The sequence below is a fragment of the Aspergillus vadensis genome (assembly GCF_003184925.1).
Source record: "Aspergillus vadensis CBS 113365 unplaced genomic scaffold BO88scaffold_1, whole genome shotgun sequence".
Classification (NCBI taxonomy): Eukaryota; Fungi; Ascomycota; class Eurotiomycetes; order Eurotiales; family Aspergillaceae; genus Aspergillus; species Aspergillus vadensis.
Window position 1 is genome coordinate 1,921,448 of NW_020292039.1, and position 25,031 is coordinate 1,946,478.

General features: G+C 51.9%; 6 protein-coding genes across 6 annotated transcripts; 3 read left to right on the forward strand and 3 right to left on the reverse strand.

The window, feature by feature from the left end:
* Positions 1–106: 106 nt before the first annotated feature.
* On the forward strand, positions 107–15,024 carry BO88DRAFT_460313 (AAA family ATPase midasin; the record flags this gene model as incomplete). The annotated part of the gene is made up of 2 exons (XM_025711109.1): positions 107–8,053; positions 8,109–15,024. The coding sequence occupies 2 exons, from the start codon at positions 107–109 to the stop codon at positions 14,913–14,915; spliced, it is 14,754 nt and encodes a 4,917-aa protein (XP_025568479.1). The 3' UTR covers positions 14,916–15,024.
* Positions 15,016–16,665, reverse strand: BO88DRAFT_400368 (PRCC domain-containing protein). The gene has a single exon (XM_025705547.1). It carries the CDS (start codon positions 16,579–16,581, stop codon positions 15,235–15,237), a length of 1,347 nt encoding a protein of 448 aa, XP_025568480.1. The 5' UTR covers positions 16,582–16,665; the 3' UTR covers positions 15,016–15,234.
* Positions 16,666–16,985: 320 nt separating this feature from the next.
* Positions 16,986–18,355, forward strand: BO88DRAFT_431215 (uncharacterized protein). Its single transcript, XM_025709288.1, has one exon. It carries the CDS (start codon positions 17,134–17,136, stop codon positions 18,142–18,144), a length of 1,011 nt encoding a protein of 336 aa, XP_025568481.1. The 5' UTR covers positions 16,986–17,133; the 3' UTR covers positions 18,145–18,355.
* BO88DRAFT_400369 (legume-like lectin family protein) lies at positions 17,976–20,010 on the reverse strand. Its single transcript, XM_025705548.1, has 6 exons — positions 19,548–20,010; positions 19,470–19,493; positions 19,345–19,415; positions 19,199–19,280; positions 18,889–19,149; positions 17,976–18,836 (listed from the first exon to the last, which is right to left on the reverse strand). The coding sequence occupies exons 1-6, from the start codon at positions 19,647–19,649 to the stop codon at positions 18,396–18,398; spliced, it is 981 nt and encodes a 326-aa protein (XP_025568482.1). The 5' UTR covers positions 19,650–20,010; the 3' UTR covers positions 17,976–18,395.
* Positions 20,011–20,237: 227 nt separating this feature from the next.
* On the forward strand, positions 20,238–21,103 carry tim13 (protein translocase subunit TIM13). The gene is made up of 2 exons (XM_025712240.1): positions 20,238–20,373; positions 20,443–21,103. The coding sequence occupies exons 1-2, from the start codon at positions 20,251–20,253 to the stop codon at positions 20,617–20,619; spliced, it is 300 nt and encodes a 99-aa protein (XP_025568483.1). The 5' UTR covers positions 20,238–20,250; the 3' UTR covers positions 20,620–21,103.
* A 457-nt stretch (positions 21,104–21,560) lies between these two features.
* pkaC (cAMP-dependent protein kinase catalytic subunit pkaC) lies at positions 21,561–23,397 on the reverse strand. Its single transcript, XM_025701860.1, has 4 exons — positions 22,459–23,397; positions 22,136–22,389; positions 21,701–22,075; positions 21,561–21,633 (listed from the first exon to the last, which is right to left on the reverse strand). The coding sequence occupies exons 1-4, from the start codon at positions 23,233–23,235 to the stop codon at positions 21,606–21,608; spliced, it is 1,434 nt and encodes a 477-aa protein (XP_025568484.1). The 5' UTR covers positions 23,236–23,397; the 3' UTR covers positions 21,561–21,605.
* Positions 23,398–25,031: the final 1,634 nt, after the last annotated feature.

The window sequence follows — 25,031 nt, forward strand, 5'->3', positions numbered from 1 at the left end:
CGGCAGAAAATGGTTCTCCAAAAGAAAAAAAAAGTGCAAGCAATTGGCGTGCCTCTTCTTCTTTCCCCTCTCATCATCCAGAGTTCCTTTGGCGGCAGGGCTCAGCATGAATGCTAGACCCTCCTACGAGGGGACTCTTAACGAGTCCCAGCTGTTTCAACAGCTCCCGAATGAGATTGCGGAACTCATTCGCACCGCATCGGGGACTCAGTACCTGAATGCGCTTGCGGTGGGCGCGTTGAGGCAAAGATGCACGGAAAGCTTCTTTTGCCTGTACGAACCGATCTTCGTGGACCTGGCAGCCCGTTGGCTTCTGTCGGAGTCCCAGGTCGATCAAACCGATGTTCTATCCGCATTTTCGCGCATACTTCCGCTCGCGCCATATCTGCGTTCCTTTGCAAGCCAATATGCCATGTCTCGGGCTGGACCTCTGTCGGCTTTGGCTACGTCCGATGAGCTAACGCTTTCTCAAATGAATGATGCCACCCTCCGAGCCCTATTGATAGCGATTTTCCGACTTCTTTCCTACGACACAGAGACCTTCTCGAAAGCCGTATCGCCATCACAACTCCAGACCCTGTTCCGACACGGAGACCCGTCCGTGAGTTATCTGGCGATTCGATGCTTTGCTATGTATATGAGGGCAGCCGATGCTGCGACGGAGGATATAATCAGGGCAAAATTTGCAGACAACATTATTGAGGGGGAATGGGAAGGTATCACCATCGACTACCGCTGCCTCGGGTTGTGGGAGGAACGCCGGTGGAATGTCCTGGAGAAGCAAGTCCAACTTGCAAGATCTTCCAGGTCTGCTTCGGAGAGCCTGTCACAAATCGAGGCATTGAGAGACTACTTCACCACTCGAACCGCTGAGGTCTGTGGTGTGCTCATACCCCGCCAGCAGGGCACATCACCTCCGCCGTCCTCAATTGTGAGAACGCCTACAGCTGTGGGTAACTTGCGGAAGATCGCGGCAGCCTTAATCGCTCCTGAGCCTTTACTCTTGATCGGCTTGCCCAACTCCGGAAAGACCACATTGATTAACGATGTTGCAGCGACAATGGGTCAGTCTGAATCGATGGTTACACTACACTTGAACGAGCAGACTGATGCGAAGAGTCTTCTCGGAATGTACTCTACATCTCCTGCCACGGGATCGTTCTCGTGGCAGCCTGGTGTCCTCACCAAGGCTGCAAGAGAGGGCCGCTGGATTTTGATTGAGGATCTGGACCGTGCCCCTTCTGAAGTCATCGGACTTATCCTGCCAATCATCGAAAGAGGAGAGTTGACCATCGCTAGTAGAAGGGAAAGGATCAAGTGCGCCGAAGGTTTCAAGATCATTGCGACCATGAAATCGTCTTACAACATTGCCGGCGAAGAAATTGCCCCAAGCACCAATATCCTGGGCAGCAGGCTGTGGCAGAGAGTACAAATCGATTCTTTGACCATAGACGAAGTTCGTGAGGTAATCACGCAGAAGTTCCCTCTGCTTGAGTCCCGGGTTCGGACAATCATGGATGTCTACCAAAGGCTTTGTGCTTCCTTCCATGGCAGTCTTGCAATTAAAAGCTCCCAAGGACGTACGCCAGGACTACGTGATCTTATCAAGCTTTGCAGCCGGATGCACAGGCGGCTGCAACGCCTTGGTGCTAAGACTGGCTACGAAGCGACGCCGGAGGGTGCCGAGGACGAGATCTTCCTGGATTTTGTCGATGTCTTCTTGAAGTATATTCCTGAGAAGAATACAGCAGACACCCTTGCTTTGGTTGTTTCTGAGGCTCTTCAGATTTCACCGCAACGGGCACGATTTTGTCTGCACGAACGCACGCCGACGTATTCAGACCAGGGAAACAGCATAACCCTTGGAAGGGAAGTTTGTCGCAAGATCAAGGTCCCGGGAGGTTCGGCATCAAAGGCTGCTGCTGCTTCGTCTCGTTTTGCCTCCACAAGGGCTGCTTTAGGTCTAATGGAACAGGTCGCGGCTGCTATCCAGATGGCAGAACCTGTCCTCCTTGTTGGAGAAACTGGTATTGGTAAAACGACTGTGATTCAGCAGCTGGCTACCTTGATGCGTCAGAAGCTGACAGTTGTGAACTTGTCACAACAGAGTGAAAGCTCTGATCTCCTGGGAGGTTTCAAACCTGTGAATATCCGGACTATGGCTGTGCCCATGCATGATGAGTTCGTGTCCTTGTTTGAATTGACGTTTTCTGCCAAGAAGAATCAAAAGTTCCTCCAGTCTGTCGGGAAAAGCGTTGCTTCAGGAAACTGGGTACGCCTAGTCAACTTGTGGCATGAAGCCGTTCGCTTGGCTGACGGCGTCTTCAAATCAAGCGGCGGTACCCCGGGTGCCGAGGAGCAACCGACGAAGAAGAGAAAACTGGATTCACCAAAGTATCAGTTCTTGCGGCAGAGATGGGAAAGGTTTTCGGCACAGTTGAATGATTTCGAGTCTCAAGTGTCACAAGGTGATGCCAAGTTCGCATTTGCTTTTGTTCAAGGTAAAATTGTTCGGGCCCTGCGGAACGGGGAGTGGGTTCTTCTTGATGAAGTTAACCTGGCATCGCCTGACACGCTCGAGAATATTGCCAGTCTTCTGCACCATGGAAGTGAGGGATCTCCATCCGTATTACTTTCTGAGGCTGGTGATGTGGAACGAGTCTTTGGACATCCTGAATTCCGCATCTTCGGCGCGATGAACCCTGCAACAGACGCAGGGAAGAAGGATCTGCCCCCTGGTCTCCGGTCTCGGTTCACTGAATTCTATGTCCAGTCGCCGGACAGTGATTTGGATGATCTTCTGGCCTTGATCCACAAATACCTTGGTGACTTGGCTATGACGGATTCCAGAGCCGTCCCCGATCTAGCTCAACTTTACATGGAGACCAAGAAGCTCAGCACCGAAAACAAACTCACTGATGGTGCTGGACAGCGCCCCCATTTCAGTATTAGAACGCTCGTCCGAGCTCTAATTTATGTTGCTGATCATGCTCACGTATATGGGCTGCGTCGAGCAATGTATGAAGGCTTTTCTATGAGCTTCCTGACTGTGCTCAGCCAAGATTCGGAGAGGTTGCTAGCACCACTTCTCGAGAGACATTTATTCAGCAATGTCAAGAATGCCAGAGGTCTTCTGAATCAGACGCCACGACCACCAACTGACGGCAATGACTATGTCCAATTCAAGCATTATTGGATGCGCCGTGGTCACCTAACCCCCGAAGAGCAGCCTCACTATATCATTACGCCTTTCATCGAAAAGAACTTGAAGAACTTGGTGAGAGCTAGCTCCACCCGGCGATTCCCTGTTTTGCTCCAAGGCCCGACCTCTGCAGGAAAGACGAGTATGATTGAATATCTTGCCAAGGTATCAGGAAACAAGTTTGTTCGTATCAACAACCATGAGCATACCGATCTTCAAGAATATCTGGGAACATATGTCTCCAGTGATGACGGGACACTACGTTACCAAGAAGGTGTCCTTGTCGAGGCGCTCAGAAACGGATACTGGATTGTTTTGGATGAACTGAACCTGGCTCCTTCTGACGTACTGGAAGCAATGAACCGACTACTTGATGACAACCGGGAACTTTTCATCCCCGAGACGCAGGAAGTAGTGCACCCTCATCCCAACTTCATGCTCTTTGCGACCCAAAACCCTGCCGGCCTCTACGGTGGTCGCAAGGTTTTGTCGCGTGCCTTCCGAAACCGATTCTTGGAGTTGCACTTTGATGACATACCTGAGAGCGAGTTGGAATACATTTTGAAAGAGCGGTCTCAAATCGCCCCCTCTTTCTGCACTAGAATCGTCTCTGTGTACCGGAAGCTGTCCTTGTTACGCCAGGCAAACAGGCTGTTTGAACAGAAGAATAGTTTTGCTACCCTGCGTGATCTTTTCCGATGGGCGCTGCGCCGAGCAGATGATCGGGAGCAATTGGCGATTAATGGTTTCATGCTCCTCGCGGAGCGGGTCCGAAATCCACACGAAAGAGCTGCCGTGAAGGGCGTGATTGAAGAAGTGATGAGGGTCAAGATCGACGAGGACCTTATTTACAGTTCCTCTGAGATGGAAAAGCGTGCCCCCCATCTTGCTCAGTTGGCCCCTGGCGTTGTGTGGACGAAGGCAATGAGGAGGCTTTTCGTACTCGTTGCCACTGCGATTGAGAACAATGAGCCCACTCTGCTTGTTGGTGAAACTGGATGCGGAAAGACCCAGCTTTGCCAGGCAGTTGCAGAGATTTACAAGAAGGAACTATTGATTGTCAATGCCCACGTTAATCTCGAGACGGGAGACCTGATAGGAGCTCAACGACCCGTAAGAAACAGGGCAGCAATTGAGAGCCAATTGCTCAGTGACTTGCAAAGCCTTTTCCCGGAGAACGCACATTCAGGATCTCTCGAGGAACTGAAGCAAGCCTTTGGTGCTTTGAACGCAGACCAACTGCAATCTTCTGATGCCGAATTGGTCTCGCGCATTGAGAGAAACGTGGCTCGCTTAAACGCTCTATTCGAGTGGTCTGATGGAAGTTTGATAACTGCAATGAAGACTGGCCAATTTTTCCTGCTGGATGAAATTTCTCTGGCAGACGATTCTGTCTTGGAAAGATTGAACAGTGTTCTCGAGCCCCATCGTTCGATATTGCTTGCAGAAAAGGGCCCGATAGATTCTATGGTGGTTGCCGATGAAGGATTCCAGTTTCTATCTACAATGAATCCTGGTGGTGACTATGGAAAGCGCGAACTCTCGGCAGCTCTTCGGAATCGAATGACCGAGATCTGGGCGCCCCAACTGTCTGAAGACGAGGACATTCTACCGATTCTACAGAGGAAGCTGGACTTGGGCACAGAGCAATTACCCAAGGGAATGCTACAGTTTGCAAAATGGTTCAAGGGAGTGTTCCAAAACTCCTCCACTTCATCCCTCTCTCTGCGTGACCTTCTTGCTTGGGTTGACTTTGTCAACAAATGCCAAAGCTCGGACACACTCTTTTCCATCGTTCAAGGTGCAGCTATGGTTTTCATAGACACTTTGGGTGCGAACCCTGCAGCTATGCTTGCAACAGCGTTGCATAATCTCGATGGCAACCGTCAGTTATGTCTTGACAAACTACGTGAGATCTTTGATGTCGATGCATCGGCGATCTATCGACAGAGATCAAGCGTCGATATCGAAGGCTCATCTCTGCGTGTTGGGCCATTCTGCTTGCCGATGAACAGCGACTCAATGCCTGATCCCGAATTCATCATGGACGCGCCCACTACGATTGCTAACTCTGTGCGCATCGCTAGAGGCTTACAGCTGCCCAAGCCTATTCTGCTTGAGGGTAGTCCAGGTGTTGGAAAAACAACGCTCGTCACAGCGCTTGCGAGAGCCCTTGGAAAACCGCTTACACGTATTAACCTTTCAGAGCAGACGGATCTGACTGATCTTTTCGGCTCAGACGTCCCTGTCGAAGGTGGTGACGTCGGCCAATTTGCCTGGCGAGACGCGCCATTTCTACAGGCAATGCAACGCGGTGACTGGGTCCTGTTGGATGAGATGAATTTGGCTTCGCAGTCGGTCCTTGAGGGTCTTAATGCTTGCTTGGATCACCGTCAAATGGTATATGTCGCCGAGCTTGACCAAACTTTTAAGAGACATCCCAACTTTGTTCTCTTCGCCGCGCAAAACCCTCATCATCAAGGTGGCGGTAGAAAGGGTCTTCCTGCTTCTTTTGTCAACCGATTTACCGTGGTCTATGCCGACAGCTTCACAGATACTGATTTGAAGAGGATTTGCGCCAAGCTTTTCCCGGGCAGTCCTGCTCATCAAACCGAAGGACTAGTTGAGTTCGTGTCTCTCCTCAACAAAGCTATCCAGGAGCGACGGTTAGGCGCTATCGGCGGCCCTTGGGAGGTTAACCTGCGAGACATTCAAAGATGGCTCCAGTTGGCAGACCGTGGCAGCTTGCAAATTCCTACCCAGAGCTTCCTGGAAGTTATCATCTCCCAGCGGTTTAGAAGCGAGGAAGATCGGCAGTTGGTCTCCAAGTTGTACAAGACGGTTTTCAGTGACGCTTCGGCGCATGCCAAGAGCTACTACCACAACCTGACAACGGAGTACATACAAGTCGGACTTGGGATCATGCAGCGAGACTTGCTGTTGCAGGAGACAGCCAGCCCTCAAATGAGAATACTTCCAGGAGACCTTCCCGTCCTAGAGTCACTCATGCTGTGCATAGAGCAGTCTTGGCCTAGTATTCTGGTGGGCTCATCTGGCTGTGGCAAAACGACTCTTATTAGGAAGCTTGCTGCCCTGAATGGTGCTAGTCTAGTCGAGCTAGCATTGAGCGCGGATACCGATACGATGGACTTGGTTGGTGGATTTGAGCAGATCGACTACAGGAGAGAAATTTCATCTCTTGTGCAACAAATCACGGTCTTCCTCCGACGCCATGTTATCTCTGCCTATGCAGGCAAGGATTTGGCGGCTGCTGCTCCCGCTTTCCTGGCACTTTACGAGCAACTGCAAAGTCCAGATGTCCAGTTAGATGCTGTATGCTCGTCACTACAGACTCTCTGTCAATCATGGCCCCATGATGCACTGGAGAAGCTTTTCAACCATGCTCAGCATTTGCTGACAGTCACTAAGCAGTCTGATAGCATGAAGGTGGGATTTGAGTGGACCGAGGGAGTATTAACACAAGCCGTTCAACATGGACAGTGGGTTGTTCTCGACAACGCCAATCTCTGCAACCCATCGGTTCTGGATAGGCTGAACTCTCTTACAGAGCCAAACGGAGCTCTCATCCTGAACGAGCAACGCACTGAGGATGGAAATGCCCGCATCATCAGGCCTCACCCTAATTTCAGACTGTTCCTGACGATGGACCCTCGCCATGGTGAGCTGTCTCGAGCCATGCGGAACCGATGTGTTGAGATATGCTTCTTGTCTCAGGATAACAACGATAATATCGCCACGTCGATGCCTGCATACACCCATCAATCTTCTTTGTATCGCCTTCGGTCGGTCTGGGAAATGGATTTGTCCTTGCCTAGCGAGGGCAATACCGACAACCTCCATGAAGTGTGCCTCGACCATCTTTCATTCTCAGACCTGTCATATCTTCAGCGGGCACTCAAGCTCACGCCGCATTACGGCTCAGACATCGCGAGAGAGCCCTTCTCTTTGGCCTTAGATCGATATGTTTCTGCCATACATGATAACTCGTCAAGCAAACCTTTCGAGAGCACCAAGAAGGAAGTCATGCTTGGCCGTGCTTCTTTTGCTATTCAAGGAAGGCTGCAGCCTCTTCACCCTCTGGTAAACGAACCGTTGGCTTCCATCCTGCACCAAGATGTGCCTTTGGTGTGGCTCATGATATTGGCCTACCTGCAAGAATACAAGCTTGACCTACACCGCCTTAGACAAGACTTGCTGCAAGCCGACGAATTAGGGAAACAGCTCAAGCCAAGTCAAATGAGTCGCCTCCAGCGGTCATTGGCTTCTGGAAGGATACCCTCTTTGATGAAAGATACAACGCAGCCGGTTGGCCCGTTCCTATCTGACTGCGGCCAAGCCATGTACGATTTCATTCAGAACCTTGACCATGACGTTCTTCAGGCCCCCGAAATGGTGCGGGCTCTCCGAGCTATCATCGACTTCATCAAAGATGTACTCGCAATGACAGCTGCCCATGACCTGGACCAGGGCGAATTCCAAATCTATCTACAGATTGGCAAGGAATTGTGCGCTTCGCTGGTAGACACGTGGGCGCCATTGAAGCAGCTTGCTTTCGCGTTCTCCCAAGCCCTTGATCGGTTCCAAGAGAATTGGGCGTTGACCACAGGCCTAAGCATGCAACGGCTTTGGGAGTCATGGAGACCGGCAACCCCTTCAACGCAAAGCCAACTGACGTCGCTGCTCGAATTGGAGAGCGTTGCCTCAGAGTTTACCCAGGTTGCGACGAAAACTCATCTGGACTTGGCTCAATTGAGCCAGGTGCGCAACTCTCTCATTGCCGGCCAGGAAGCTATTCTCCGGAACGGTTCTGACGAAGGATATCCCACACAAGTATGTTATTCCACATTTTGCTGCTTAATTTGCATTTGATACTAATGGATTACAGGTCCTCCGGCAAACGGTCGCCGAATTGGCAGCTTGCGTTCAAGACGCCGATCCAACACTGCGCCCCTATTTCTCGACTAGCTTTGAGACTTTGTGCCAGTACAACGATATCGCTTCGTTATGCAAGGGTCAGGCTGGTGATGACCAGGTTGTGCGAGCTATCCTGCCTTTACTTGCCAGCCGTGCTGCACGGCCCTTGGACGGGTCGAGTTTCCAGAGTCCCATACCTAACCTCCTTCACAAGATTTCCTTATTCTCAGGATCCGAAAATCCCTCTGTGTTCGGATCGGCCATTAGCGGCACAATATCACTATCGCTACTGGAGAGATTGGCTTTCGTTGGCTCTACGAGTTTGGGCCAGATGAATGCATTGGAGGTAGAGAAGAAGACTCTTTCTCAGGCGTTGACTCTGACGACCCGAGAGATTGGTTTGGACCAATTCAAGGTTCTACGGCAGGTCCTGGCAAGGCTCACACTGGAGCTTGTCTTCGTGCACAGAGAGTTCCTTGAGTCTCAGTCTTTGGAGGCGTTGGCTAGCATTCTTCGTGCAGTCGAAGAGACTGGTCGATATGCTGGTCCGGCGGTTCAAGAACTTCGCGCGGCAGCGAACTTGCCTAAAGAACACTATTTCAGGCGATTCGTAAGAGAGGACCTTCCCAGGCTGGTTGCCTCTCTTGCAGCCGATGCACAAGCTGGCGAAGCTCCGGTAGAAAGCACTGGAGCCGCAATCGTTCAACTGGCTGTCATCTTCCTGCGCCTCTTTGTCCCAGATAAACCTTTTGATCCTTCATTGGGCTTGGTTGTGCAGAGGAAGCGACACGCGCAACGCTCGTCGGAACTTACGGCAAAGGCTGAAGCTATCACTTCCTTCGAGGTTGGCTTCTCTGGCCAGACTTCCAACATACGGGTTGAACTCTTGCAGAAGGAACTGCACGACCTTGGTTCGGCACCACCTCCATCTTCTGTCAGCAGACCTCCGATTTCCGAGGTGAATCTTCTCCATGGGGAGTTTTCAAGCCTGGTGAAGTCGGTGCTTGAAAGGCACCCCGAGCAAATTGTTTCTGCCACTGAAAATCAGGGCGAAAAGCAGAGGATGCTTGGTTTGCTGCGTGATAATGTTCGCCAGCTCAGCCACCGCCTCAGTACAAACTACCGCTCCTACGATGACATTACGACACCTGTTGTCCGCTTCCTTCAGGTTCTGGACATGGGTCTCTACCTTTCTTCAACCTCATCTGGCGAATCAAATGACCTTCAGATACTGAAGGCTGTTAAGGAGTCTACGCCCTTCCTCGGAGGAATGATCCATCCTATTTCAGAGCTTAGATCGGAAACCAGCTCGACCGTCAACACGGATCTGTGGTTCCATGAACTGTCCTCGTTGAGATTGGCTGAGAATGCAGACCCGGGAGTTATTCGTACTCAGGCTGGGCGTGATACTCTGCGCCGCCTTTTCGAGCAGTTCCACGCTCTATGGAAAACCAAGTTGCGCGAAGATCAAGAAGATGAGGCAAGGAAGTCCGAGTTCTACCACTACAAGGGCTCTTGGGAGGATAGCGAGGAGGTCGATGAAAATGAACTACGTCAGCTGTTTCCCACCTATGATCAAGATGCAGAGGAGGAAGAAGGCCAAGGCCCGGCTCGCTACGATCCGAAGGCTATCTCGATCAGGCTTGCATCATTGCATGCGAAACTGTTCCAGTCGGAAGATCGCGAGGAAGCTTTGTCAACGTACGTCAAGCAAGCTTCCCTGTTACTGGGATCTAAGTGGTCAGAGGACACTCTCACCGTACCGAATGTGGATCCTAAGGATCAGCTCTCAGGTGTCCTCTTGCTTCTGGAAGACTCCATCAACACAGGCCAGAATCAGCCGGCAGCCAAATATAACTTCTATGTGGATGCGAACATAGCCGAAGCAAAGAAGCTGGTGACCTTGACTTTGTCAACGAAGGCTCGGTTCACTCAGATTCAGAAGGCCTGGCCCGACCATGCTGTGTTGGAGGACGTCGTCCAGTGTTGCAGAGAGATTCTCCAATTCAAACATACTGAGCCTGTTGCCAAGTTCATTACCAAGGTTGAAAAGCTTCATGCACTTGTTCATGAATGGCAGCTCGTAGCGAGCAGAGAATATTCGGCTGCGTCTGTGTATGAGGAGATCACCGCATTGATCATCAGCTGGCGACGACTTGAGCTATCAACGTGGGCGAAACTTCTGGACATCGAGAACGAAAAATGCACCCAGGATGTAGGCTCATGGTGGTTCATCGCCTATGAGGCTATCATTCGGGCCCCCATGCAAATTGCAGAGTCCGGTCAGATGGAGATGAGCGAGCACGTGCAGGAGATTACTGCTACGTTGGAGCAGTTCTTCAACTCGACGACCCTGGGACAGTACAGTGAGCGCCTTCAACTTGTCAAGAATTTCCAGTCTCTGCTCTTGCTCTATGTCCAGGATATGCCGGCTTTGAAACAGCTTATCTCTGCTTTGGACAACTTCATTGTGCGCTACAAGCAATTCGAGCCTATTGTGCACAAGCAACTGGTGGAGAAGCGGGCAGCCCTCGAGAAGGATATCAAGGAGCAGATTCAGCTGGCTAGCTGGAAAGATACCAATATCGTCGCACTCAAAGAAAGTGCACGCCGGTCACACACCAAGTTGTTTAAGCTGGTCCGCAAATACCGGGAAGCCCTGGGGCAATCGGCGCGACCCATTGTGGAACAGGACATGCCGGATAATAACGATGACAGCGGAGTTCCCCAAAACGATGTTGTCATAGCCTCACGCGTGTTCCCTGAAGCACTCGCAATGTGCCAGAAGGAAGGAGTCTGGACCGATAGACCCCCGCGATTCAAGAACCCTGATGCGACTGCTAGCAGCATGATGCAACTGTATTCCTCGATTCCCGCCGAGTTTGACGTCGCAGAAGATCTCGACAGCTTTGTCAAGTATGTCATCGAGAGTATCCAGGAGTTCAAGTCGCGGACGCCGAAGACTCTCACCGAGGAGAATACAGATGATGTCCAGCATCTCAAGGTCCAGAAGCGTCGTTTCTACGCGGATACCTTGCGACGCCTCATGGATATGGGAGTGAAGCGTAGCGCGAGTACCAGCTTGATTGAAACTCAGGCATCTATTGCACAAATCCTTGCCTCGAGCCCGGCCTTGGAAGCTGACTCTGTGCTGTCGCAGCTGGTAAAGAGTTCGGACTTGTACTACCATAGGTTCTTGGACTTGCTTCCTCGCGTTCGTGTGGCAGCACACAATTATGCGGAAGATCTCAGCAATGTCGAAGTATCCAGGAGTTCTGGGTCTATCGAACACTTGTTGTTCCTCGCCCGGAAGCAGAGAGCGTCGATCTCACCAGCGCTTACTGATCTGACAGCGTTACAGTCGACTCTTTTGAAGGTTTCGAATCTTTGGAATTCTGGCTGCTCTTCTATTTCCAAGGATCACCCACAGTTCCCGATTGAGAGAGTCGAGGTAACGAGGGCAGTGGCATGGCTGACGCCTGTACTTGGACTTGCCGCCACTGTTATTGGTCTGCACGCCAAGTTCTCTGGCATTGATTCGAGAAATATCTTGGACGGCCTGCAGACTTGGAAGGGCACATTAGATCGGTTGAAGACTTCTCTGGGTAATCTTCCTCAGCTGCCACACGGTGTCTCCTCGCAATTGTACAGGGACACTGTCCAGGAGGCTTCTGCATCCCTTGAGCAATTGAGCAGCAACCTCACAAGATGGGCTGAAGAACGTCCTGACCTAACCTTTGTGCTTGGCCAAATAGTTCCTTGGGTGAAGGTCAACTTGATGTCTCCCGACTGTGAACTTGATGAGACCACCGTATCCCTCGAGAAATTCGATGCGGGTCTCATTGCAGCCGTTGACAGAATCCTTGTCAGCCTCCAGAAATTGAAGGAGATTCCTTCCTCGCTTGCCAATCCTGGTTCTCTGGCGCGGAGTGACGAGTTCTTCGTCAAATCTTTGAAGGCCCTTCATATCTCTGGCATCAAATCCTCGCTTGAATCTGTTCTTGATCAATTGCAGCACATCCAGGCTGGCTCAGGTTCTGGCATTCCATTTGCGGTCGCACTTGTGGCGAGCTTGCTGCCTATTATGCACAAGTACTTCCATATCAGCAAAGATGTTGTGGATCGCTACTTGGTTGTACACCGGGAGACTTGCAAAATGTCCTACATTCTCACCAAGTGTTTCGCTCAAATCGCCTCCGAAGGCTTCTGCAGTCCCGCAGAAGCATCTACGGAGGAGAGCAAATCCGGCAAGCTCGAGAGCGGCACTGGCCTGGGAGAGGGTGAGGGTGCTGAAGACATCAGCAAAGATGTTGGAGATGACGAGGATCTGTCGGAGCTTGCCCAGGAGCAAAAGGGCGAGTCTACCGAGGACCTCGAAAACTCAGAAGACGCAGTGAACATGGACAATGAGGAAATGCAGGGCGAAGAAGGCGAGCGGAAAGAAGGCGACGAGGAAGACAATGAAAGCGGCGACGAAGAGGAAGATGGCGACATTGACGAGGAAGTCGGCAGTGTTGATGATCTCGATGCTACGGCAGTTGATGAAAAGATGTGGGACGGTGAGCACGACGACAAGCAGAAGGAGACCGAGACCAACGAAGGCAAGGGTCAGGCCGAGTCCGACGAACAGACGGCGGCAGAGGAGAAGAAACAGGAGAAGGAGAAGGAGAAGGCTCAGGAAGGCGAGCAGGGTGAGGTGGACGAGAACGAGGAGGAAGAAGAAGATGAGGAAGGTGAAGATAAGCCTGATGATGAAGGCGAAGCCGTGGGACGTGAGGATATGGATGTGACCGATCCTCAGGCGAAGGAAGAAGAGGCCCTGGACCTTCCGGACGAAATGCAACTCGACGGCGAAGAGAAGGGCGAAGAAGAGAATGAGAGTGACGATGGCCTTGACGGCATGGATGACGATCTCCCCCCTCTTGAGGAGAATAATGAGCAGCAAATGGACGGCAAGGATGTTGGCGAGGATGAGGCCATGGAGGAAGGAGAAGGCGCCGAGGAACAGGAGCCCGAGCAGACGGAAGAGGGCATGCCGGACGAGGAGGCCGCCGAGACCAATGAAGGCGAGGGCAATGACGAGGCGGACGAAGCCGGTGAGGAGGCTGAAGAGGAAAAAGAGGACTTCCTGGCCCAGCGCGACGAGAACGAGATGGCTGGAGAGGAAGTGGCTCCTAGTGAAGCGGTCAATGGTGGCCTTGGGGCTGATCAAGATCAGAACCAAGAGAAGGGCGCGTCTGGTAACGCACAGCAGGAGAACGGCTCAACTGATCCTTCCGACCAGAAGGAGCAGCAGACCGGTGCAGCCCAAGAGGGTGACGAGAACCAAAGGCACCAAGAAGAGGGTGGCGCGAATGATGCAAACCCAGACGACCCTCAACTACAGGCGTTCAAGAAGCTGGGTGACGTTCTCGAACAATGGCACCGCCGCCAGAAGGAGATCATGGAATCCTCCAAACAAGAAGAGGGCGAGACTGAGGAGCCCATGCCCCAGGACGCCGACATGGCCGACGCTGACTTTGAACATCTCCGCGATCAAGACGACGTGGCAGACACCCAAGCTCTGGGTCAAGCCAGTGAAGAACAGGCGAAGGCTCTGGACCAGAACAAGGGAGTCGAGTCGGACGTCAAACCCGAAGGCAACGACGTGCTACCGGATGTCACAGACGACGACCAACAGCAGCTCCCAGACAACAAGCTCGAGGACGAAATGCAGCTGGATCAGGGTCTTCCCTCCGAGTCACAGATGGCCGGTGCCATGATTCCTGGCAACACCCACACCCAGGAACGGACCACGGACACTACCGGTCAACAAGAACTGAACGAGGAGCTGGATGAAGTCGACGCCCATCTCGCTGCCATCCACCTCTCTTCCAACCTCCCTCCCCTGACCCCCCGCGACGAGGCCCAACGTCTCTGGTCCTACTACGAATCAGCTACCACCGACCTCTCCCTCTCCCTGACCGAACAACTCCGCCTCATCCTCGCTCCTACACTAGCCACCAAGCTACGCGGCGACTTCCGCACCGGAAAACGTCTCAACATCAAGCGCATCATCCCCTACATCGCCTCCCAATACAAGCGCGACAAGATCTGGATGCGCCGCTCCATCCCCTCGAAGCGCAACTATCAAATCATGCTCGCCGTTGACGACAGCAAGTCCATGCTCGAAAGCGGCAGCGGCCAACTCGCCTTCGAAACCCTCGCTCTGGTAGCCAAGAGTCTCAGCATGCTAGAAGCCGGCGATCTCTGTGTCCTCGGCTTCGGCAACGAAGACCACGTCCGCGTCGCCCACGAGTTCGGCAAGCCCTTCTCCTCCGAGGCCGGCACCCAAGTCTTCCAACACTTCAGCTACCAGCAAACCGGCACGAACGTGCGCAAGCTCATCGCCGACTCCATCGCCCTCTTCCGCGAGGCCCGCTGGAAGCAGTCACCCGGTAGTGGAAACGCGGACCTCTGGCAGCTGGAGCTGATTATCTCCGATGGTATCTGTGAAGACCACGAGACTATTCAACGGCTGGTGCGCCAGGCGCAGGAGGAGCGCATTATGATTGTGTTTATCATTGTGGATGCTGTTAAGGGTAGCTCGATCTTGGATCTGAGTCAGGCGAGCTTTGAAGATGATGGTAGTGGAGAGATGAAGTTGAGGATGAAGAGATATCTAGAGGGTTTCCCGTTCCCTTATTACCTTGTTGTTAGAGATGTCAGGGAGTTACCGGCTGTTTTGGCCACGGCGTTGAAGCAATGGTTTGCTGAGGTGGTGGATGTGTCGTCTTGATTTATTGATTTGTTGTTTGATTAGATAAAAGTTAGCATGTTCTGTTTTATAATGGTTTAGATGTATATACGGCCTTTAGTGTATCTAGAATATTTCATTTATTGCATCTATTTCCTTAACTTCCCGGTTATGATTGGTAGTTCCACCATCTCATAGGATTATCTGGCTATATCAACTACTATTCTAGTATCCAAAGCAGTACTACCATCAACAAACTCCATACAATCATAAACTCCGTCCATGCAACCCCCACCCCACCACCAACTTCACTACACTACATACGCAACACTATACACACACCCATACCCTATGAAAGTAATCACCACCCATACCTCGCCCCCGCCTCCTTCTTATTCCTCCTCCCAGCAGCAAAGCTCTCCTCCAACGCCTCACGCTGCGTACTCGCCGCATTAACCAACTGCTGCAGCGTATGTTTACCCGGCGCAATCGCCCTGACAGGGTTATGTTGCTGCGCTGCCAGCTCCGTATGCGCCAGCTCCTGGTTCGTAACGTACTCCTGGTCCGTGTTGAAGTGCAGGACGCGGGAACTGGCCGCCACGGATTCCGGCGCGTTGCGGCCGAAGAGTTGGCGCCGTTGCGCTTTTGAGAGGTTGAGGTCGTCGGCGATGGTGCTGAGTGTGTTGTTGTTGTTGTCGGACGTGGCGGTTTGGTATGTGGGTTGCTGTGCTGTGGTGGTGGTATCTTCAGGGGCGGGGGAGGGCCCGGCGGGAGCGGAGTTGAGGGGGGCGTAGACTAGGGGTTCGTAGGTTGTTCCTGTGGTGGTGGCGGTGGTGGTAGGTGTAGAGTTGTCGTCGTTATCGGCGGAGAGGGAGAAGAGGCTGATTTTGGGTTTTGGTGGTGGTGCAGCAGCAGCAGCAGCAGCAGCCGCCGCCGCCGCCGCCGCCGCCGCAGGCGTAGATGTAGATGCAGATGCAGATGTAGACGAAGCTGCCGTCGGCCCATCCTCCTTCCTCCGTACAGCCGCAGCAGCGGGCATGAGATCCGATACAGCCTTCCTCTTCTTCTGTTGCGACGCTCTCCCCACAGACAAGGGCTTGAACATCATCGGGTTTCCCTTCAACTTGACCTCCTCTGGCTTTTTCATCTGCGGTACAACCTCCTCTCCTCCCCCATTCTTGTCCTCATTCCCAAAATCCAGTTCCTGATCCCTCATACTCCCCGCCTTGGGTATCGTCTCATCCTCATCTCCATTACCGCCTAACGCCCCAAACGCCCGCTCATTCCGCATCTCCGCATCCGCCTCGCGATCGAACCCCGGCGCTGCGCCCGTCTTCAAGCTGAATATCTTGCGCGCGGGCGCTTTTTTCTCCGTTGCGCTGTTGCTGGCGGTAGTAGTTGTGGTTTTCTTCGGCGCAGGTAGGAATGAATTGAAGCCGGAGAATGCACCGCCGCCGCTGCCGCCTAGTTTGGGTTTCTTGCGCGGGTTATCGGTGTCATCGTTGTGTTCGGGTTTGATGTCTGGTAATGCGACGCGGATTTTGCGGGGGTTGGTGCGGTCGACGAGTTTGTTGTTGTTGCTGGTGTTGTTGGTGGTGGTGGTTGCGGTAGTAGTGGTGGGTTTCTTCGGGGCTTGTTGGGGTTGAGGGACGGTGGTTTCGGGCTCTGAGTCCGAGGCTTCGGAGTCGGAGTAGGCGACGAGGGCCATGGTTGGTAGGTAGAATTTGGTCGTGGGTGTGATGTGATGGTTGAGAGGGAAGAAGTTGGATGGGTTGGAGGCTTGAAGCTGCGGCGAAGTGATATTCTCGGGTTGGGCGAGATTGCGGATGAGTTATGTTTGAGATTAGTAAGCTGTGCAGGGTTCGGTGCAGTGGGTTGACGCCACGATCGATGGGGTTTGGGGGTTAGTATAAGAGGTAGAGGAAACTATGGGCGTGTTAGTCTCTCTAGTGACTATTTAGTAAATGATAACAGTATTATGAATGGGAAAGGGAGGTAAGAGCAATGACATCATCAACGATATAGAAATATTCAAGATCAGATAAGATAAGATCGGCTTACTCAGGTCCCTCGAAATGTCGCGCCTTCCAATCAATCACTTTCTCTGCACCATCTACATCCTCATTCACCATACACTCTTTCTTTTCTAGACAATTTTAAACAACCTCTACACCCAGCGCAATGCTTTAACACATACGGACTATACACCACAACCTCAGAACAACGTTGTATCCCAACCCACATCATCCATACCACAAAAATGACTACCTCACCACCAGCACAACCCCCCGACACAACCACAACCACACCTACACCAGACACCACCACCACCAACGCACACGCCCGCCCCACGAAATTCCGCTTCAAAGACCCCTCCCGAAAGCGCCATCGCCACCACCACTCCTCCCACTCCCACTCCCACTCCTCCCACCAGCGCACCCCCTCCCCGAAACGCAAAAAACACCGCGCCCCCCACCGCCGCAAGCACACCACCTCACCACCTCCCTCCCCATCACAGCCCACATCTCGCTTCTCTCCTAGCACCGCCTTCCGAGAATCCCTCTTCGACGCGCTGGGCGACGACGAAGGCGCAGCATACTGGGAGTCTGTATACGGCCAACCGATCCACACATACTCTGTGCCGGAGGTACCGAAGGGCCCAAATGGCGAGCTGGAGATGATGGACGAGGAGGAGTACGCGGCGTACGTGCGTCGGAAGATGTGGGAGCGGACGAGGGAGGGGATGCTTGCTGAGGAGGAGAGGATGAGGGAGGAGAGGAGGAGGGTGAAAGAGAAGGAGAGGAGGAGGGATAGGGAGAGGGGGGAGTGGGAGAGGGCTGTGGAGGAGAGTTTGAGGAGGGGGAGGGAGAGGAAGAGGAGGAGAGGGTGGAGGGGAGTTTGGGGGAGGTATTGTGCTTGTTGGGGAGTATTGGATGGGGTGGTTAAGGAAGGGGATGGAGGGAGAAAGTTTGAGGAGGTGGTGTTTTGGCCGGTTGAGAGTGGGGAGAGGAGAGATGTGGGGAGGAAGGAGGTGGAGGAGTTCATGAGGGAGTGTGCGAGGGTGGTTGATGAGGAGGACACGGATAAAGATGAGGGTGGTAGGGGGTTGCTGGGTCTCTTGAAGACGGAGAGGGTGCGGTGGCATCCGGATAAGATTCAACATCGGTATGGCAAGTTGGGGATTGATGAGCGAGTGTTGAAGAGTGTGACGGAGGTGTTTCAGATTGTTGATCAGATGTGGAGTGAGGAGAGGAAGAAAGGAAACCAGTAGATGGGTGATTGAGGTTTATTATACCCACTGAGTTCTTTTGATGTATACTGTTTGGTTGGCGTTCATTATGATACCCTACTATGTACTTTGTTTACTAGGTTGGTCGTCAACTTTTCGCGTTGCAAGGAAGCAAGCAAGCTCATAGATAGATACAACTGATATAACGCGACACGGCTATGCAAGGATAAATGACACATTTTCTGTTCTGTTTCTGGTTCTGTTTCTCTCTCAATCTCCTCATTCTGCCACATCTAGAACCGCGAGTAGCGGTGCTTGGTGCGGTACGCAGTGTACCCAACATAGCCTCCAACAACCACAGCGAAGAACAGAACAGTCTTAAACAGGAACCATCCCCAGCTGCCCTTCTGCTTACGGCGCTTGACACGACCAGTGTCACGGCCCTTGCCCGAGCGGGAACCGCTGCCACTGCTGCCGCTGCCGCCACCAACGCTGTACAAGTTCTGGGCCTTGACAGAGATAATGTCGTGGTTGTCGCTGAGCTCACCAGTCTCGGCGGAGAAGCCCAGGTAGGCGACGGACGGGATGGCGATGTTGTACTCGGGGGCGGTCAGCTCGAAGCAGGGGATCCAGCTGTCCTCGGACTTGTACTGCAGGTCCAGGGTCAAGGACTTGTCCTGGAAGTAAGTCAAGCGGGCCTTGGTAGGGATGGAGGCACCACGGAGACCACGAGCCTATACCAGTCGTTAGATTAACATTGACACCACCACTGCATACCACACTTACAGAACAGCCAGCCAGTTCATTAGCCTTTCCATCGTGAGCCTGGTCGTAGGTAGTCTGGCCGTCGCCCATCATGGCCATGACGTAGGGGAACGAAGTGCCGGGACGGTTGTTCTTGTACGTGTCGAAGAAGATACCCAAACCCTCGAAGTTGTCCGTCGAACCGAAAACAGGACCCTGGGTGGCGCGCTGCTTGGTGAGCCACATGGCGAAACCATCGCCGTGCAAGTTGCCGGATCCTTCGATCTTGAATTCAACCTCGATCTACACATATCAGAACCATCCTAAGCCCACAGAAAGCGCATCAACTAACCTCCCAGTTCGTCGCGGTCAAAGGCACACGGGAGAAGATCCATCCCTGCTGCGACGGGCGATCGGACGTAAGACGGATATATCTAGGAAGTCAATCAGCATAAGCTCTCTCCCAATCCCTTTTCCCCACAAGCCAGGCGAGCATACTTGTCGGCGCGAACTATCGTGTCACCACCAAAATCGAACCAGCGGCTTTGGAAGTCGGAATCCAAGTATGGCTGCAAAGACATTAACATGATGCGCGAGCTTAGCTGTAGCTATAAGCTACGTACCGGTGAAAGACTGTGCGTGCGAAGCTATCCCCAACAGTTAGCAGCTCATCCTATGACCAGAGACAGCAGCATACACACCGGAATGCTCTTGACATTGTCATCACCATCGTAGGCGCTGGCCAGAGGCACGCTGGCCAAGCCAGCCCAGCACAAAAGGGACGAAAGCCGCGGAAGTAGCATGATTGCCGAGGAACAAGCGCACAGTAAACCTTTAAGTAAGATTCAAGCCAAGCGACCGTGCAAGAAAGATAAGTGTAGGTGTGGTGAAAAGATAGACTGCAGCTAATAGAGTAGGCGATATCGTCAATTGTCACCGGGACATCAACAAAACCAGGGTGAGCGGGGGATTTCAATTGAGTAAATAGAAGAGAGCTAGATCCGGGAAATGGAGGTGTGAAGGAGGATAAATGAAAGAACGAACACCGAGGGAACTTTAGTCAACGAGAAAGAGGAAGAAGAAGAAGAAGCGGAGAGGAGGGGACAGATCAGAGATCGACGCAAGAAAGAAAGCCGAGTTATAATATAACTTAGCTGGGCGATGGGAAGGAAGTGTAGAACTCCAAGTGTCCACATCTGCTCGGGGCGGTGGCGCAGCAACCTTACTTTCCTTTTTCCTTGTGGCTCACTAGCCACACCTCCGTCGGAGCTCAAAAGATCTTGTCTCATCGACTGCTATATACTGCATACTACGTATTGCATCCATTTACCACTTGCATTATCCCACAACCACGACCCTAACATCTCTATTAAACACTATTCACACACACAACTAAATTTCACAATGGGTATCTTCGGCGGTTCTTCTTCCCCCTCCACCGACTCCTCCAGCAAGGAAGTCAAGGAGGCCCTCTTCAAGCAGGTCCAGGCCGAGTCCGCTATGAGCAACGCCCGCACTCTGATCTCGGTACGTTACATCCTTGACCGGGAGATCATAATTTCATAATTGTGCTAACATACTTGTTTCCTCTAATAGAACGTCAACGAACACTGCTTCGAAGCCTGCGTTCCCAATCCCGGAACCTCCATGTCCGCCGGCGAACAGGCCTGCCTGACCGACTGCATGGAGAAGTACATCGCCTTCTGGAACACCGTTAGCCGCACATATACCCGTCGCGTGGGCACCGAGCAGAAGAGGATGCTTGCGCTGTGATCTGCTGTCATATACACTCTTCTTTGATATCCGTGCTTGGTTGGGAGTGGTCCATTTCTCTGCCATGTGTTTGGCCATGTTGTGATCCGATCTAGAGGTCTCTTTCAATGACTGGTGTGATATGCGGCAGTGGCCACTGGTGTGATGATATTTGTGTGTATATTATACGGACGGACGGTTTTGATTCGGGCTGCCGGTGGCGTTTTGAAAAGATAGAGCCTTGAATGGCCGGCTATGCTTATGATGACACTGTTGGGGGACCAGCGTCCAATTATCCAAGACTACTTTTATTGCAATGGCCAAATCAAATATGTACATTATACAACTGCCTCCACAGGGACAGGGAAAGGGATAACAGGAAAGATGACATCAAGAATGACCCAGAGTGGCTCCCCAGTATTTGCACAATATGACTATAGAATAAGCAGGAGAAATGGAAAAAAGAAACGGGTGCCGTGGGTGACCAATTCACCAGTCAACGGTCGGCATAATCACGAGGACCCCCCGAAGCTTCCAGCACAAACACCACCGCAAACACCCTCCTGCCTGGCATAACGCGAAGAAATATAGACAATGCCCACCTAGATAAAATCACCGGGGGATCATCTACTCATCAGATCTCCCCGGAACTAGTATAAGGGTAAGCTTATATGCAGACCACCAACAGTCCGGAAATCGGAAAAGCAAACAGACAAGACCATCGCGTATACTTGAAAGATGGTAAAGGCATACGCTGAGGATGACAGAGCTCTTCGATGTATGCTCTACGTCAAAGGCAGCCAAAAAGCAAGTCGGCCAGCGATCAAAAACGAAGACAAACCGACGTCAAGGGGACATCAACGAATGGTGAAGCGGATGCTACCGTTGGTAGCGCGAGGGAAAGGATTAGCGAGATAGTCCTGTCTTACAGGGCTCGCAGGATCATCGGATGGCACGATGCCATCTCGGTAGCGAGACAATCATTCCATCATAACTCATAGCACACACTAAAAGTCTGGGAACAAATGGCCGTGTCTGAAGAAGAGAAAAATGAGTAATGTGTTCGTCATAGAATAGAAAGGGTTGAGAAAGGAGCACATACGGGTCTTCACCAGCCATGCCATACTGTTCAGTTTCTTCCGGATAGCGGTCGTACTGACTCGCGTCTCCTTGACCACCGCGGATGGGAGGCACGTAAGGAGCGTCAATATCTTTGCGGGCCAAACGGTCCCAGGTGACCTCGGCAAACCAAGGATGATTCTTGACATCATCGGATCCGCCATGGAGGTTTCCAAGGCGCTTGGTCAGATCAGCCGTGATGAGTTGCGACAGCAGATCAACAGCGTCCGGGTGCAAGTAGGGCGGGTATTTTACTCTGCCACGCAGGATATTCTCGTAGATCTTGACCGGGGAGCCACTGTCCCAGAAAGGTGTGAAACCACACAGCATCTCAAAGATCAAGATACCCAGGGACCACCTTCGACATTGTCAGTAAATGCGCCAAAGGGGCATGAACATCAATTATGGCAACCCTTACCAGTCAACGGACTTGTTGTAGCCCTTGGAGGAAACCACCTCCGGGGCGAGATAGTCGGGTGTACCACAAAGGGTCCATGTGATGTCAGGCACCTCTTTGGCAAAACCGAAATCGGTGATCTTCAAATGGCCGTGTCGGTCTAGCAGCAAGTTCTCAGGCTTCAAATCCCGATAGATGATGTTCTGCGTGTGGAGGTACTCCAGGGCAAGAGTGACTTCCGCTGCGTAGAACTTGGCGACGGGGTTGGGGAACCGCTACATGAAAAAGAGGTACCAGACATCAGCTTTACGTTGGTCGGGCGGGCCAAGTCAGAATTAACCCACCTGTGACTTGCGGAGCAGACTGAAGAGTTCACCACCCTCTACGAAGTCCATGACCATGTACAAGTTCCGGGAATCCTGCCATGTACCCCATAATGTGATTAGGAATGGATGCCTGACGCGGTTCAGCATGCGGCGCTCATCGTTGGTGTGCTCAATCTGTTTCATCTTGACCACTTGCGCCTTCTTCAACACCTTGACGGCATAGAAGCGGTGGTTATGCTTCGACTGCACCAAGTGCACGCGACCGAAACTACCGGTACCGAGGGTGCGCTGAAGGGTGAAGTCATCCAGAGAGTATTTCCCTTTGGTGGTGCGGGCATCACTGCGAGCGGCGTGGTGAGACTGCGCATGACCGCTGGAAGCCGAATGCATGGCGCCTTGCTGGGAGGGATGGATTATATTCTGTATACTAGCCGCATTGGCATTGGGCTGCGGGAGGCCAGAGGTATGGGCAGACGGCGAGGCTTGCGTCACAGCGGACTGCATGGAGGCTACCTGACCGTCGGAGGATTTGTCTGCACCCGAAGACCGATTGGGCTGTTGTTGAGGAACGGAATTTTGAGGCTGAGCGGGGGGATTCGTAGTAGAGCTAGAATTGGTGGCGGGTTGGGGTTGATGGTGGTGGTGGAAGAGGTGGTGGTGGTGGAAGTGGTTGTGGTGGTCTTCGGCAGCGTTTGGTGACGTCTGCGTCTGGGCCGAACCGGCTTCAAGCTCTTTGGAGAGGGTCTGCGAATCTTTCGTTCGCCGTTTTTTCAGCAAACCTCCTAAACTAGGCATGGAGAAAACGTTGCTGTAGGCAGTTAAGATTAAATGTTAAAGCCCACGATGGTCTTTTTCCACGTGGGGAAAAAATAAGTAAGGGAGAATTAACGATGCGTGCGATAGCCGATCAACGCGACCCCTCTTTAAGAGATGCTCTCAGAGAGGGGGGGGTAAGGGAAAGGAAGCAACACAGTAAGAATAATAATATGGAGAGGGAAAGCGGCGAGCTTTTTCTCTTTGGGACGGGTTCGGGCGCGGATACAGCGGAGCCCCCCAAACAGAACAGAACTGAAATGAACTGGAACAAAACACTGGTCCCGAACGGCGGTCAACGGAAACTCAATTGGACAGACGGGCAACCGTAAGGATGACCGGATAGGAAGGGAAAATATGTAACGCGGGGAGTGTGGGAACCTCTTTGAGAGGATGGGTTGGACTGGGGTGGGAGAGAGGGAGAGAGCAGTATGGCTGGTGTGCGGGAGGATCAATGATAATGATGTTGCTGAATATGAGGGGGAGAAAGAGAGAGGAGAGGAGAAGGAGAGGAGATGAGAGAGAGAGAGAGGGGAGGGAAAGAGATGCTGCAGTGACCACCAGCACTACTACTACTACTACTACTAGCTGAAAAAAAAAATAACTACGAGCACAAGCACCGCAATAATTTATCCTAATTCATTATAATTATTTTCTGATTAGTTTGATGGACAGAGAGAGTGGGAAAAATTAGAGAGAAAAGGGAAAGCAAAGGGAGAGAAAGAGAAAGAGAGAGGAGAGAGGCGGGGTTGGATTGGCGTGAAATCGGCATGAATTGGGCTTAGTGGACAGTGACAGAGAGTCAGTCAGTCAGTCAGTCAGTCAACCATTTCATCAAGAAGGTAAGTAGTTAGTTGTTATTTCCAAATACGCTTGTTATTATACAAGGTTACAACTTGAACTTAACCGAAACAAACTACCCATCTAAAGACAAGTTGATAATTACAACACCTCACCCTTCCCTATGTCTAAAAGCGGTCGGTCGGCCGGCCACAGTCGAAGAAGCTATGCTACTTAACTATCTCCATCACCACTAACTTGTCGACTCCACCCCAACGCTAAAACATACTTTGTCTGGGCCAGTAATTTTCCCACAGTAAAAGAACCGTCAAACAAATAACTGCAGTGGTACCATACATACACTCATCATGACATTGGGAATGATAAGCCTTCCCCAGATACCAAAGTTGCAACATCATCATCTCCTGCTTAAGGCAAAATAAGTAAATGAACCCACCGGGTCCAGCCGATCTCACCTTCTCGATCCATGGACCCTTCAATTGCTACATTATCATCAATGATGCATTCTTTCCACTCCTTCTCGCTTATCGAGATCCATGTTTCCCAAACTTATTTCCGGGTTCCGGGTTCAGATTCGCCCCGATGAGGTCATCATCAAACACTGTTTTCAGATCTCTCGTGTGTGTGTGGCTTGGAATTCCGAAACGAGGAGCCTCCTACTACTACTTAGTACTAGTAGGTAAGAGAAGCTGGGAAGATGAAACTGCTGGTGCAAAACCAACCACTCTCCGTACTTTTCTTTCTTACGGTTGAAGTATTTATCTATCTATGATATATGCAAACTGTCGCTACTTTTAAAAACCCAAACAACATGCATGTTGGGCAGCTGGCAGCTGGCAGCTCAACTACTAGTTAACTAGTTAGTTAATTGCTTACCGCTGAAAGATGACTTCATCACCGCCCCGGTGGATCCTCCAAAAAAGGCGAGTGGAAACCGCCCCGCCTTCGGGGCATTTGGCTTGCCCTTTGTTGAAGGC

Coding starts and splice junctions, on each gene's coding strand:
- tim13 (XM_025712240.1), top strand. CDS start 20,251: ATGGGTATCTTCGGCGGTTCTTCTTCCCCCTCCACCGACTCCTCCAGC. Junction 20,374..20,442: donor ACGCCCGCACTCTGATCTCG/GTACGTTACATC, acceptor TTCCTCTAATAG/AACGTCAACGAACACTGCTT.
- BO88DRAFT_431215 (XM_025709288.1), top strand. CDS start 17,134: ATGACTACCTCACCACCAGCACAACCCCCCGACACAACCACAACCACA.
- BO88DRAFT_400369 (XM_025705548.1), bottom strand. CDS start 19,649: ATGCTACTTCCGCGGCTTTCGTCCCTTTTGTGCTGGGCTGGCTTGGCC. Junction 19,416..19,469: donor GCACGCACAGTCTTTCACCG/GTACGTAGCTTA, acceptor ATGTCTTTGCAG/CCATACTTGGATTCCGACTT. Junction 19,281..19,344: donor ACGATAGTTCGCGCCGACAA/GTATGCTCGCCT, acceptor TTGACTTCCTAG/ATATATCCGTCTTACGTCCG.
- pkaC (XM_025701860.1), bottom strand. CDS start 23,235: ATGCCTAGTTTAGGAGGTTTGCTGAAAAAACGGCGAACGAAAGATTCG. Junction 22,390..22,458: donor GTCTGCTCCGCAAGTCACAG/GTGGGTTAATTC, acceptor TTTTTCATGTAG/CGGTTCCCCAACCCCGTCGC. Junction 22,076..22,135: donor TACAACAAGTCCGTTGACTG/GTAAGGGTTGCC, acceptor ACAATGTCGAAG/GTGGTCCCTGGGTATCTTGA.
- BO88DRAFT_400368 (XM_025705547.1), bottom strand. CDS start 16,581: ATGGCCCTCGTCGCCTACTCCGACTCCGAAGCCTCGGACTCAGAGCCC.